The sequence below is a fragment of the Gouania willdenowi genome, chromosome 4 (genome assembly GCF_900634775.1).
Source record: "Gouania willdenowi chromosome 4, fGouWil2.1, whole genome shotgun sequence".
Lineage (NCBI taxonomy): Eukaryota > Metazoa > Chordata > Actinopteri > Blenniiformes > Gobiesocidae > Gouania > Gouania willdenowi.
The window spans coordinates 31657448-31670252 of record NC_041047.1 but is presented as its reverse complement, the minus strand read 5'-3'; the positions used below and the strand labels follow the sequence as shown (position 1 = coordinate 31670252).

At 35.7% G+C, this 12805-nt stretch overlaps 2 protein-coding genes across 5 annotated transcripts; both read left to right on the top strand.

The window, feature by feature from the left end:
* The first annotated feature begins 1923 nt into the window (after positions 1-1923).
* On the top strand, positions 1924-8357 carry LOC114461691 (transcription factor 7-like). 4 transcript variants are annotated; one of them, XM_028443973.1, is made up of 9 exons: positions 1924-2152; positions 2248-2378; positions 5256-5375; positions 6147-6336; positions 7463-7515; positions 7617-7682; positions 7815-7962; positions 8054-8161; positions 8270-8357. In XM_028443973.1, the coding sequence occupies exons 1-9, from the start codon at positions 2135-2137 to the stop codon at positions 8327-8329; spliced, it is 894 nt and encodes a 297-aa protein (XP_028299774.1). In that variant the 5' UTR covers positions 1924-2134; the 3' UTR covers positions 8330-8357. The 4 variants fall into 4 exon arrangements, with proteins under 4 accessions (XP_028299774.1, XP_028299776.1, XP_028299777.1 ...); XM_028443975.1 differs by lacking the exons at positions 1924-2152; positions 2248-2378 and adding an exon at positions 3646-3690; XM_028443976.1 differs by lacking the exons at positions 1924-2152; positions 2248-2378 and adding an exon at positions 4811-4843.
* Positions 8358-9017: 660 nt separating this feature from the next.
* Positions 9018-10617, top strand: LOC114462205 (putative uncharacterized protein DDB_G0284213). The gene is made up of 3 exons (XM_028444903.1): positions 9018-9022; positions 9312-9841; positions 10091-10617. Exons 1-3 carry the CDS (start codon positions 9018-9020, stop codon positions 10147-10149), a joined length of 594 nt encoding a protein of 197 aa, XP_028300704.1. The 3' UTR covers positions 10150-10617.
* The last annotated feature ends 2188 nt before the right edge of the window (positions 10618-12805 follow it).

The window sequence follows — 12805 nt, the reverse complement described above, 5'->3', positions numbered from 1 at the left end:
AATGCACACATTTATTTCTGATGTCATGATCGACATGGTTTTTGTTGTTGGGAAAACAAGACACGGAAGGAAAAAATTTATTAATTTAGGACAATATGAAGAAGCTGATATAGATTTAGTGTCAACTCTCCAATTCATATGAATAGTGTCAGTAATTCAGTTTTCCTGTCTTCAGAAGAACCTGACAAACATATTCAAATCTTAACCAGAGTCTGTTTAAGTTGAAATATTTATTACTAGTTTAGATATAGGATGGTTTAGTTCAGGTCACAGCTGTGGCCCCCTCCTCTCATGCAACAGGAAAAGAGGCAGAGTTAAATAGCGGGAGGGCGGTCCTCCATCACTTACAATGACATCACAAATTATGGTGACAAGGCAGATCTTGATCTGAAGCTGTTGTCTTCACAGCCATTGGATGCTTCCAATCTTCTTGGTTTAGTCAGCAACACACTTAATTTGAAACATCTGTCATAAACGTGTCGACACCTGCAAAGAATTGATTGATCAATCATCAAATCACATATAACCTAAAAAATATCCTTCAATTCCCAAAACTGTTTAACTGTGTAATTGTTCTAATGGCTAACTGATGCAACCACAGGATAGAATGATGGTAAAGTGCTGCAGAACATATGAGGTTACGATGGAGATGTGGGGAAGTTGATTAAGCTGAATTGAAATGAACTTCATGATATGAATGTGCAGTGTGACTGGCAACAAAAAGGAACGTATCAATATATTTGTAAAGTACAGATATAGACATTTTTTAGGTATTTAAAATAAAGAACAAGGTTTTATACATTTTATCAAACTGACAATTAGTGGTATCTTCTTCATGTTCAAATTCTTGTTACTAAACTCTTATTTATACGGGTGTATGATCGACCAATTATACCAAACAGGTTCCTCATTGTCAACAATTTTACATGTAACTGAAAACTCATTAACTGGAACTGTGTGAAAGGCTTCAAACTGGGTGACAAACAAAGCTGCTACAAAAACAGTAGCACATCATGGAAAGATAGCACAGCAACAAGATACAAGGTAGTTATACTGCAGCTACACGTTTTCTCACAAAGACATGATTGGATATATATAAAATAGATTTAGTATTTTATTGTTTTGTTTTGTACCTGTAGACTTTTGAACTTGACCGGCAGAGGTTCCCAAAGTGTGGGACGCGGCCCTGACGACAAAGTATCAGAGCCACTGACATGAAGTCAGAGTAAACACTAATGTTATGAAATAAAAATGACTAATTTTAATTACATGGTCATTACTAGATTTGTGTCATAAATGGGATTTCTGAGATTGACTAATGTGATGTATTGCTGCCTCACAGTGAGAAGGTTGTGAGTTTGAGTCCAGGTTGTGTTTGTATTTCTTCCTGAGTGTGTACAGGGTTTTTATTCAAGTGCTATGGTTTCCATCCACTGTGCGGAAACACTAATTTTCCTTTTATTTTATCCGGTTCAATTTTATTTTTACAACGCCAAATGCAATGTCCTCTCATGGCACTCATCATAAAATATAAAGTCAGAGTATCTAATGTGTGTGCGTAAAGTAAAAAAAACAAAAAGTATAAATGCGCCTTTAACTAGTCTACATTTACATTTGTTTAAATGTTTACATTTTACATTTCAAATTCAAACTTTGTCCTGATGTTAACTCAGCATTTACATGCTTGTACATTTGCAGCCTGGTGACTTTCTCACTTTTTTCACTCTGATTGCTATTTTTTAAATCACAAATTTCAGGTTAAAATCATAAATGATAGTTATTTTAGTCTTTATATATCAAATTACTAAGTAATTAAATTATTAAGTAATTTCTAGCAATACATTTTTGGGTTAATCAGACCTGTTCACATGACACAGTTTGGTGACATGTCTCATCTCTGTTTTTGTTTTTTTCGAGGCAGGTATCTGGACAATCAACTTGTAAATGATGGATGTGATTATGCGTCGCTGTCCATATTTGGCTCGTGCACCCCAGGCCTTCTTCCAGCAGTCCAGAAAAGTTCTGGTCGGGTATGCCCAGCGATGCCCAATCATGATGGAACTGGCTGCAAAACCCATGGCCCCTACGATGGCACGGGCCCTCTGCTCCTCCTCTTCTTACAAGGTTCCAGAGAATGCGTCTGTCAATAAAGGTGAGTGTGAAGAAATAGCATTTTGTTCTATGTCATGGGCAGAAAAAAATATCCCTTAAGTTCTCATCATAACATTTTACTTTGCACACCTGTAGCACCTATGGAGGAGGCAATCTCTAAGCTGCCTTCTGGTCATCCAATGCCACCATCAGGGCAGGCACTTGCTTCCAAATGCCCTTTCCTGGCTGCTGAGATGGGCCAGAACAACAGCAGTGTTGTCCGTCAGGTGGGCGTGGAATTTGAAGAGCATGTGGAGGAAGTCCGCACTGTCCAGAAAGGTCTGTTTGATTGCTGATGGAGTGGATTGGCACATTAACATTTGTATTTTTCCCACTTATATTTGTTTATTTGTATTAAAATTTTAACTTTTTTATTTTATCACGTTTATTCATTTATTCATTCATATTTGGTTTTCCATGTAATTTGACACATTCATGTATACAATAAATAATAATGTACAGGCCTAAAACTGAAGTAAATATTCAGTCATTTCATTAAGTCATACAAGCATTTAGCTTCTACACAAGTGACGTCAGCATGCGCAACCTTTGTAATCATTTATATTGTAAAAAGTGTTCATTAAGGTTGTTTTAAAATTCAGAATAAACTCCCATTTGTTATTAGATGTAAATAAAAACCCAAGAAATGCAAATGACTGTATTATCATTTTTATTTGAATCTCACTTTCATCATGAATTGTGATTGAATAAAGTTGAAAAAGATTAATCAATTGAATGCATGCATTCAATCGATTAATCTGCAGGTGTTCCAAACACTTCCATGGTAGGAAACACAAATTCTATTACGTAGACATACAGACCACTTACACATATAACAGCTTTTTTGTATTGCTCTGCCGCTGAGTTCTTTTACGCTTGAGCATTAAACAATTTGGACAATTTAACATCCCCAACTTTGTGTTTGGAGTCGGCTCTTTCCTCTTTATAGAATCTTGACCTCAACCCAAATAAATCTTCTTTGGGGTGAATTAAAGGGATGTTTTATACATGTTTTACATTCTAGGCTTAATTGTTCATCATCTGACCTCCAAAAGAAAGTAGCCACAAATTGTCATTACAGTGTAAACTTCTTTAAAGGATCTAATAATTTACATTTCGGTGCATCCATAATATTTATATTTATTTACTTCCTTTATCCTTTATGCAGGTTTTCTCTGAGAGAAGTGCATAATATGTAGTATGTATTTATCTTTTAGACAGCAGGTGTGATTTATGTTTGATTGAAAATTAGATTATTAATGTGATTTTAGTTATTCATCATCATCATCATCATCTTTTATTTCAGATTCAGGAGTACATTTTAAAAATCATGGTAATGTGAAATTAATTATAGAAAAAAATTATTGTAAAATCACAATTCTTTCTCAAGAAATAATCATACCAAGATCAAAATGAATGTTTTTTTAAATTATTATCAAAAAACAAAAAAACATGAAGGCAAATTAGAAGATGTTTTATTTCATTTTTTTACAGGATCATGCTTGTGGATGTGCAAACGGTGTAAATGGTTCACATCAGGTATTGATTCTTTCCGTGTTTTTGGCCCAATTTAATCATTGTGTATATTGTAGGACTTGCTGTATTCTGTGTTTGGTTATTGCATGGTGACTGTACAAAACCTGAAATTCACTTTTTCCCACAAATGCTCCATAGGCGAGTGTTTGGTTATGATTTTGTGTACATGTGGGCACTTTTTGCAGACATAATCCACATAATATCGAGCCAAATCAAAGCCTCTACTTGTAAACTTTTTTGTAGGTAGTTTTAATGCTGATGTTATGAATAAATGGAAAAATTTTGCAGTGGGATATTTTTTTGACATAATCCAACCAGATTGTGTAAAGAGAAGCTTCAGTCCAAGGAGATAAGAATCTCAAAGCTGCTGCTAGGACCTTAATGTTTAGTCTGAACATCAAGCTCAATACATGTGAACAAAGAAAATGAGTTTTTATGTGTTACACACATTCATAAATACAGTTTCAAACACTGATTGCCTTATTCCAGAGTTTTTCAACCATGGGGTAGCTGGAAATCAAATGGGGTCGCCTGAAATGTCTAGAGACTGGTAAAATAAAATAAAAAAGATTAAAAACATATAAATCTAGTTTAAATAAAATGCAGTAATGTCACTTTGAGCACTAATTCTGGCCCACTCTGTATTTGTAACGCAGTGTAACAACCATTATCAAAAATTAATTCTGGGGGGAAAATATCTCTGGGGCAGGGCCGGCCTTCCCGACAGGCAACACAGGTGGCCCCCTATGGCGCTATCTGCTGGAGAGGCGCACCCCTCCAAATTTATATATATTTTTAATATAATTTTAAACGGTGAAACACACCTTTTACAATAATAACTGAACATGTTTTCTCTTAATTGAATATTAATATTAAAAATCTATAACTGTACCTGCTAATCTTCTGCCCATATTTATTTTTTATTTTACTTTAATTCTTGTTCTATTCTATATCATTCTATATCATGTCGTTTGCACATTGTGTTTTTTTATTTTAAGATATGTGTTGCTGAATAGTAAAACCAAACAGGAACGTAGAAAGTTCCTTCTACTGAAACTTTTAGATTTTATTTTAACTTTTGATTGCAGTGTTTTGCAGATTATGGATTTTGCACCATTTTTTTTTATTGTTCCCTCGAGACATTTGCACTATATCTGTAAGTATTATATTGTATTATAGTGCATTATTCTACATCTTAAAATAGGTTATATATATATATATTATTTTTTTTCCTGATGATGTGTTGTTTTGCATAATTGCATTGTTTTGTCTTGATATTTAAAATAAATAATAATGTGTACACACTGTGTATTGACTTAAGAAAAGAAAAAAAACTTGACCTATTTTTATTCACGCATGGCCTAAAGCTGGCCCTGCTCTGGGGTCACCAGAAATGTGTGATATCAGAATGGGGATACAACCCAATAAAGGTTGGGAATCACTACGTCATCCACACTAGACAAAAACAAATACGTTACTTTAAAAAAAAAAGAGCATTATTTAAATTCACGTTTTCATCTCTCACCCTATATAAGCGGTTAGAAAGAAAACAAACTGTTTTCCAGCAGTTGTATCTGCAGTGCGCTGTGCAGTCTGCAAGGAAAACTCTGTCAGGAATCGTCAGCGACCCTTTCTCGACATTATCAACAAGGAATTCACACATTAACAACCCCTGCTCTCAAAATGAGGTAAGTAGAAGTTTTATTAGGCTTTATTTGACCGGAAAGTAGTTCCTACTATATTCCGCCAGGCGGCAGCATAGTACATGTGGAGGTCATTTATCACAACGTATGATAATAATAGCAACATAATTACAGATATAACTACTAATTCCCATGATATACAGCTGATAGCGGTGTGGGACACCACTATTTACACAAAACTGACTTATTTTTAATGATGTTCTAACACTTTTTTGTAACCATTGTATTTTTATTTAAATTTTTTGGCTATGTATGTTATAGAAGAGCAATTTTCAAGTGTTTTGTGCGACGTCTAACTATTATTTCATTTGCATAAAATTGGAATTCAAAAAATTTCGCAAGATATGGGTAATTTTGTGTGGTTTTGGAGTCATTATGTGTGTTTTTGTTATTTTTTGGGGGGTTCTTATTGTAATATTGTGTAATGTTCTGTCTTTTTCTGCATTGTTGTCATGTATTGTTGTTGATTTGTGCGTTTTTGGGGTCACTTTCTGTATCTTTATTGTTGTTTTTTGTATTTTCCTGTCATTTTGTGTGACTTTGTTGACAGTTTGTGTGTCTTTGTAGCTATTCTATAATGTTTTTGTTGTTTCCAGAGTCATTTTGTTCATTTAAGTAGTTGTGTCTTTGTTAAGTCATTTTTGATTTTTTTTTTTGGGCATTTTATTGTTGATTTGTGTTTTGGGAGTTATTTTGTGTATTGTGTGTGTGTGTGTGTGTATCTTATTTATTCTTGTTTATTTCTTTGTATCACAGGACACCATTATCCATGGTGATGGAACCTTTGGTGAAGGAGGAGGAGGAGTTGAAGCATCTCCTACCTGAGATCACCGATATTGTGCAGGTCTATCCAGAGGTTGCAGGACTGGTGCACTGGGCGACTTACCCTGTGACATCATCTACTCATGTTTGTAGATGTCCTCCTCCACCATTGACAGACCTCAAAGTAAGAATCACTGAAACACATGGTGCCAATGTGGGCAACATCACAGCATACATTTGTTCATCCATTAAGAACAGACAGGCCCTTCCTCGTGCTTCTATATGACTCTGTTGTTGTTAGAAGCACAGTTTTTAATAGATTTATTTAGGTCTTTTTATCCAGTTCTTATGTGGCATTGGAATATCACTCAGTTTGCTTTCTTTGACAGACCCTAGCAGTAGTTTTTTGGTGTATGGTTGATGCCATGGCTGGGGTAAAATATAATTGTAGTCACATAATTGATAATTATTTACAATTATGAAATAATTAAAATTGTAATTGTATTTGTATTTGGGTGGGAAAAAACTGTTGTAATCATAATAAAGTTGTAACTGAGTTCAGATAATTGACTTTGTAATAGTAATTGGAATGGAAATTCTCAAAAAACGGTCAGTAGCAAACCACAAAAATGTAAAAATCTGGGAATTTTTTCCTGATTTAAGGCTATCATAAGAACCTAACACCTAGTTCAAGTTTGATGAACTCACTTAAACTGGAGTTAGAATCCAGTAAGGTGTAAAAAATAAAAATAAATAAATAAAATGTGGAAGAACACCCACTTTCAGAGATATGGCTGTATATAGTAAAGCATAAAAATGGAAAAATATGGCCTTTTTTTTTTACTGTTCAGACAATTTTAATATTTGAAGGAAAAAATAATAATTAAGGGGTATACTGACAGAAAAGAGGCTCAGACGCCCACACGAAGAACATGAATATCATTTTTTTTCATTAATTAGGAATTCTAACAAAGTAACCAAGAGATGAAAAACAAATTGGATGATAGATAATAATTTTTAGTGTATTTTATAGCTGATTTAAGATGTGGGAGACAACTGACCCGTTATCATGGTACTAACAGAAAGCTAACATAAGAGGAAGGTCACGTTTTATGAGGTTTATGAGAAATTGACAACGTAATTGTAATTGACTTTCAGAGGGAAAATTATATTTCTAATTTGAATTGTAATTGGAAAAATGCAGGTCATCGTAATCATAATATAGCTGTACTTGAACATTTATTATTGAGGATGTAATTGTAATTGAAAAATGCAACTGGTGTCTAATATTCATGTTTTTGTGTCTCCAGTTTTACAGCAGTCCATTCTTCCCACCTGAGTGTTTTCCTTCTTTTGAAGAACGGTAAGCAAAGCAAACAAACACACCTGATCCATCACAGACGTTGGTCCACATGTTTGTGACATGATTTCTCATCCCGCCTGTTTATGTTTTTATCTTTGTAGAGATGAGTTGGATGAGTTATTGGCTATCATGCCACCAGAGGCCCTGGAACCCGTCCCAGTTCCAAAGTAAGTGTCCTTGAGTTGTTTTGTCTTTTTTCCTGAGTAACTGTAGATCAGAGTGTCTCCCTGCTCTCTCTCTCTACTACTCTCAGCTACTGTTTCCCTGTCCTGCTCACTGTTTGCATTTTGTTCCTTCAGGAAAAGAAAACACGAGAAGGATAAGGGGACGTATGTAAAGAAACCTCCCAACGCATTTATGCTGTTCTTAAAAAGCGAGAGGAAGACAGTCCAGGAAGAGCTCGGCATTAAGAACAGTGCTGCAGTCAATCGACTTCTTTCTGAACGCGTAAGTTTGTTTGTTCCTCGATGAATGATCTGTGATCTTCACATTTTTGTCTTTGGTGTGTGTGTGTGACACTGTTATTGTTCATCCACAGTGGAAGTCTTTGGCAGAAGACAAAAGGCAGATCTTCCAAGCTGAAGCCCAAGTGGAAGCTCATATACACGCTCTCAATAACCCAGGCTGGAGCAACAAAGTGAATTACGTAAGTCTACTGCGCAGAAATGTTTACCCATCAACCTTAGAGGTGATGACATCATGACTGTGGAAGTGTTTTATCAGCTGACTAGAATTGTCACGTGTCTGTTTTTAGGGGACAAAGAGTAAGAAATCACGAACCAAAGCTCCACGTCTGCCTCCACCCTCCTACTGATGGGATTGTATAACAAACATTACTAACGGTAAGTATCATTACTCAAAACATCACCTCATTTTATGTTGATTTTATTTCAAAATAGTTTTCCCACAAATGTGAAATCAAGTCACCAGTTACCACTGCTCCTCAGGGATGGGTTAAATGCAGAGGACAAATTCCATGTATGTAACAACATTACATGACCAATTAAAGGCGAAAGCCCCGATTTAATCTTAATCTTAATCTTTAATCTTTAAATTTAATCTTTAATCTTAATCTTATAAAACAAGAATCATGTGTATCTAAACTGATGTGCAGACAGACAGACTCTGAACACAGGTTTAATCTCAGATGTGTTTTAGTCTAAAACACGTGTCAAACTAAACTTTAGAGCATCCAATTCATCCCCTTGGAAAAAAAGAAATTGATATCTCATCTTCTCCAAATATTTCAAAGAAACTCTAGTCTTTTCATGCTTAGATCACATGACGGAAGTCATTTTTAATTGCAAATTGAGAACTCACAGTTTTTCTCAAACTGTGCAATTTTCATTAAATTATTTCACAAGGGTTCCCTGAATTAAATTAAAGTTTTGTCACAATATAAGAGAATAACCTGCCGGGAATAATATCCCTCACTTATTGCTTGGATATTGTCGATACCTTAATCAATACTAATGATAATCAATCAATGCTCTAAAACAAAAATGAGGTATACCTTAATGTGATGTGCAGACACAGACACACTCTCGGAGAACAAGTTTAATCTCAGATGTGTTTAATGTCCCAGTCTAAGAGTATTGAGGTTTGCATCAGTATAACTTCATTTTGTGTCTGTGCTCTCCATAAATTGTTTGAAATGCACATATCAGCATCTAAGATGACCTTTAACAATGGGAATTACTTTAGTTCATGTTGGATTCTATCATAGAGACTCACCTAGAAACAAGCCTGCAGTAGAATCAGAAGACTCATCAGCTGTTCTCTATTTTTTTTCCTAGCACCAAGGACAACAACGACATCGGCAGCAACAACAACAACAACGGCGGCAACGTCAGCAGCAACAACGGCGACAACAAAAAGGGCAGTGTCAACAGCAAATTCAGCAGCAACTACAGCATCAGCTGCAACAACAAGATCAATGTCAACAACAGTATCGGCAGCAACAAGAAGGGCAATGTCAGCAGCAACAACAAGGGCATCGTCATGGCAACATCAACAGTGGCAACTGTTGTTGTTGTTGCTGCTGACGTTGTCCTTGTCGTTGCTGCTGCTATCACTTTTGATGTTGCTGCTGACATTGCCCTTGTAGTTGTTGCTGCTGATGCTGTTGCTGTTGCTGCAGACTTTGCCTTTGTTGCTGAATCAGAAGACTCACCACTTGTTCTCTATATTTTACTAGCATCAAGGACAGCAACCACATCAGCAGCCAGAACAACAAGGGCAACATCAGCAGCAACTACAGCATCAGCAGCAACAAGAAGGACAACGTCAACATCAACAGGGGCAACTGTTGTTGCCCTGAATTATGGCAAGTTAGCATTAACAATTCCATTATTGTCATAAAGACATCACAAATAACAATTTTAAATTCAACTTCAGATTTCTTTTTTTTTTTTTTTTTTTTTTAAACCGTAAATGCTTATCACTTTCAGACCATGTCACATTTTGTATGTATTGGGATTTTAATTAACTGAATTAAATTAAATTAATTTATTTATCTATTTATTGCTTTGAAATTTCACAATGAAATATTAATTTTCTTATTCTTGTAAGGAAGCTGTCATCTTCAAGACACATACATCACCCGCCTCACCAGAAAAGCTACCTCGATTGTGAGAGACGCTAGCCATCCCGCTCATAGTCTGTTCAGCGTCCTGCCTTCTGGGAGAAGGTATAGGAGCCTCCGTGCCCGCTCCACCAGACTCACCAACAGCTTCATCCACCAAGCTGTCAGGAAGCTGAACTCTCTCCCCTCTGTCACCTCAGTCATATCCACCAGCTGAATCCCTCCCCCCCCCCCACCCACCAAAAAGACTGAAAATGCTGTTATTTATTACTGTTTTACTGACTGCTCTTTGTACTATCACTCTTGCACTACTACTGTATATACAGAATTTTTTTATGCTGCCAAGACCGTTTTGCCTTTGCACTATCATAAACTATATAGGAACTCATGCTGCTACTCCCACCTACACACTGTATTTATATATTAGTATTAGTTTTAGTATTTGGTATTAGTAAATGTTTTATCTGTTGTAAAAATTGTATGTCTACCTTTAGTATAGGAATGTCTTTTCTGTTGTGCCTGAGCACTTTATCTGTTCACCGTGGGAAGTGAGAAACGTCTTCTCGATTCCCTTGTATGTTTGTGCATGAAAGGAATTGACAATAAAGCTGACTTTGACTTTGATCTGGTGTCATGTCACAGTTTCAACACCAGGGGTCATGTATGTATGAATAATAATGCTGTTGAGTCCTTGGGCTTTATGTAGCAAATTTCAGGAATTATTAGTTGATATTGTAAACTATTAAGACATATTTAATGCATCGATTAGCCCACTGACAAGAGACTATTCAACCACTTTCTCTGGATCAGCTCATACAGTAGCCTCCACAATTAGACATAGTCTTAATTTCAACTGGCCTAGGACGAAAATATTATTTAATTGTGCTTTAATAGGGTTCATTACCCGTAACTACAATATGTAGCTCCTTCGAGCACCAAATATAGAGGAAAGCTAATGGCAAAGGTAATGAGTGCCCGAAACTTCCCCGGCTTAAGATGATTGTGTTGCCAGAAAGTTGTAATAAGATAATCATTGATATTTTATATAAAGTATAACATTACAGAATAAAAGGAAGGCAGGTTATTTGTTCACAAATGTTAGATATCACACTGATTTTTATTTTATATTTTTTTTTTTTTTTTAAAGCCAAAGTCCATTTTGCAGTGATTCTCTCTTTCATTTACTGGGTCAAACAAGCAAAACCAATTCAACAGCTAAACTTTTAACTATGGCCTCCATCCCATGCATCTTATCAGATGAGTGTGGTGGAAGGCTCGTGCTGTCAGGAGCACAAATATGGTACATCCTGGACACTTTGCCAGTATTAACAGTGACTTAGAACATTTTCTCCTACTGTCAATTTGGAATGCTTTAAAAAAATCTAGAACAATTATGTTTACTGTATGCAAGGGAACATGGGGGGGGGTGAAAGTAACTAGTAACTTTTACTTTAAGTACTATTTAATTGAACTACTTTTTACTTGTACTTGAGTATTTTATGTATGACTTACTTTTACTTGAGTAAAATTGCAACCAAATAACAATACTTCTACTTGAGTAGGATACATCAGTACTCTTTACACCTCTGTCTGTCTATCTATCTATCTATCTATCTAACACAGTGGTCACCAACACGGTGTCCGCGGGCACCAGGTAGCCCGCATGGACCACAAGAGGAGCCCTCAGGCCTGTTCTTACTGGACCACTATTACCAATAAGCTCCATAAAAAAATCTGACTTTTTTGCCAGGCTTAACGCTCACAAAGAAAAAAACAGGTGATAGATGTAGAGTTACTGCTGCACTTGACAATTTTGCTTGTTATAATGTTATGAGTTGCTTTTAAAAAAAAATGCAAAGTGGATTTCTGTAAAATATTAGAAAATTGTTCTATTGTACAAATTGTGACCTGAGGTACTTAACTTAAAATAATCAATAACCAAAAAATAACTAAAGCACTAAGAAAACCAAAGGACACAGAGATACGTTTGTTTTGCTTTTAATATATGCAATTCAAGGTTTATTTAAAAGACCAGGAGTAAGCATAAAATATTAAAGTATTTATTTTTAAGGATTAACAGTGTAGGTTAAAATGGCCATATTAAAAGTACAATTAAAAGGTAAAACCTTGCAGCCCCTGGGCCAGAACCAAACGAAATCTGAAAAAAGGCAGATAAATATTAGAAAAGAACCAAACAAGACGACTGGAGAGGAGGAAGCCCCACCCCAAACAAAACAGACAATGCTACTCACAAACACACTAAATAACAAAAATCCCAAGTGCAAAACAGAAAACGGGCCAATTCCCCCTCCCAAGCACACCCAAGGGAAAAAGACTAAAAGACCCAGGGACTGCTAAACATAACTGGTGCAGAGTTAAGGATTTCTAAAAAAATACCAAATGATACAAAAATAAACTCTAATTCAACCAAAAAGAAATCCTAAAAATGAACCCTAAACAAAACAGTAGCAGGCTAAAACCTGCAATTAAAATGGAAACAAACGTTAAAACCCAAATACAACAAATACAAACAAAGTATTAAAACGCTTGTCCCACCTTAAAGTTGCAATAAGAAACGGGGGAAATTAGCTGCCACCGGAGTTCTACAGAAGCTCTAAAACCAGAAAGGCAAGTTAAGAACAGATTAAAATGCTCAAATGAGGGAGAAGTTAAAAGCACACCTGTCACCAGCCAGCAGCAATCAAG

Coding starts and splice junctions, on each gene's coding strand:
- LOC114461691 (XM_028443973.1), top strand. Junction 2,379..5,255: donor ACAGCAGTGTTGTCCGTCAG/GTGGGCGTGGAA, acceptor GTTTTCCAGCAG/TTGTATCTGCAGTGCGCTGT. Junction 6,337..7,462: donor CACCATTGACAGACCTCAAA/GTAAGAATCACT, acceptor TTGTGTCTCCAG/TTTTACAGCAGTCCATTCTT.
- LOC114462205 (XM_028444903.1), top strand. Junction 9,842..10,090: donor TGTTGTTGCCCTGAATTATG/GCAAGTTAGCAT, acceptor CTTGTAAGGAAG/CTGTCATCTTCAAGACACAT.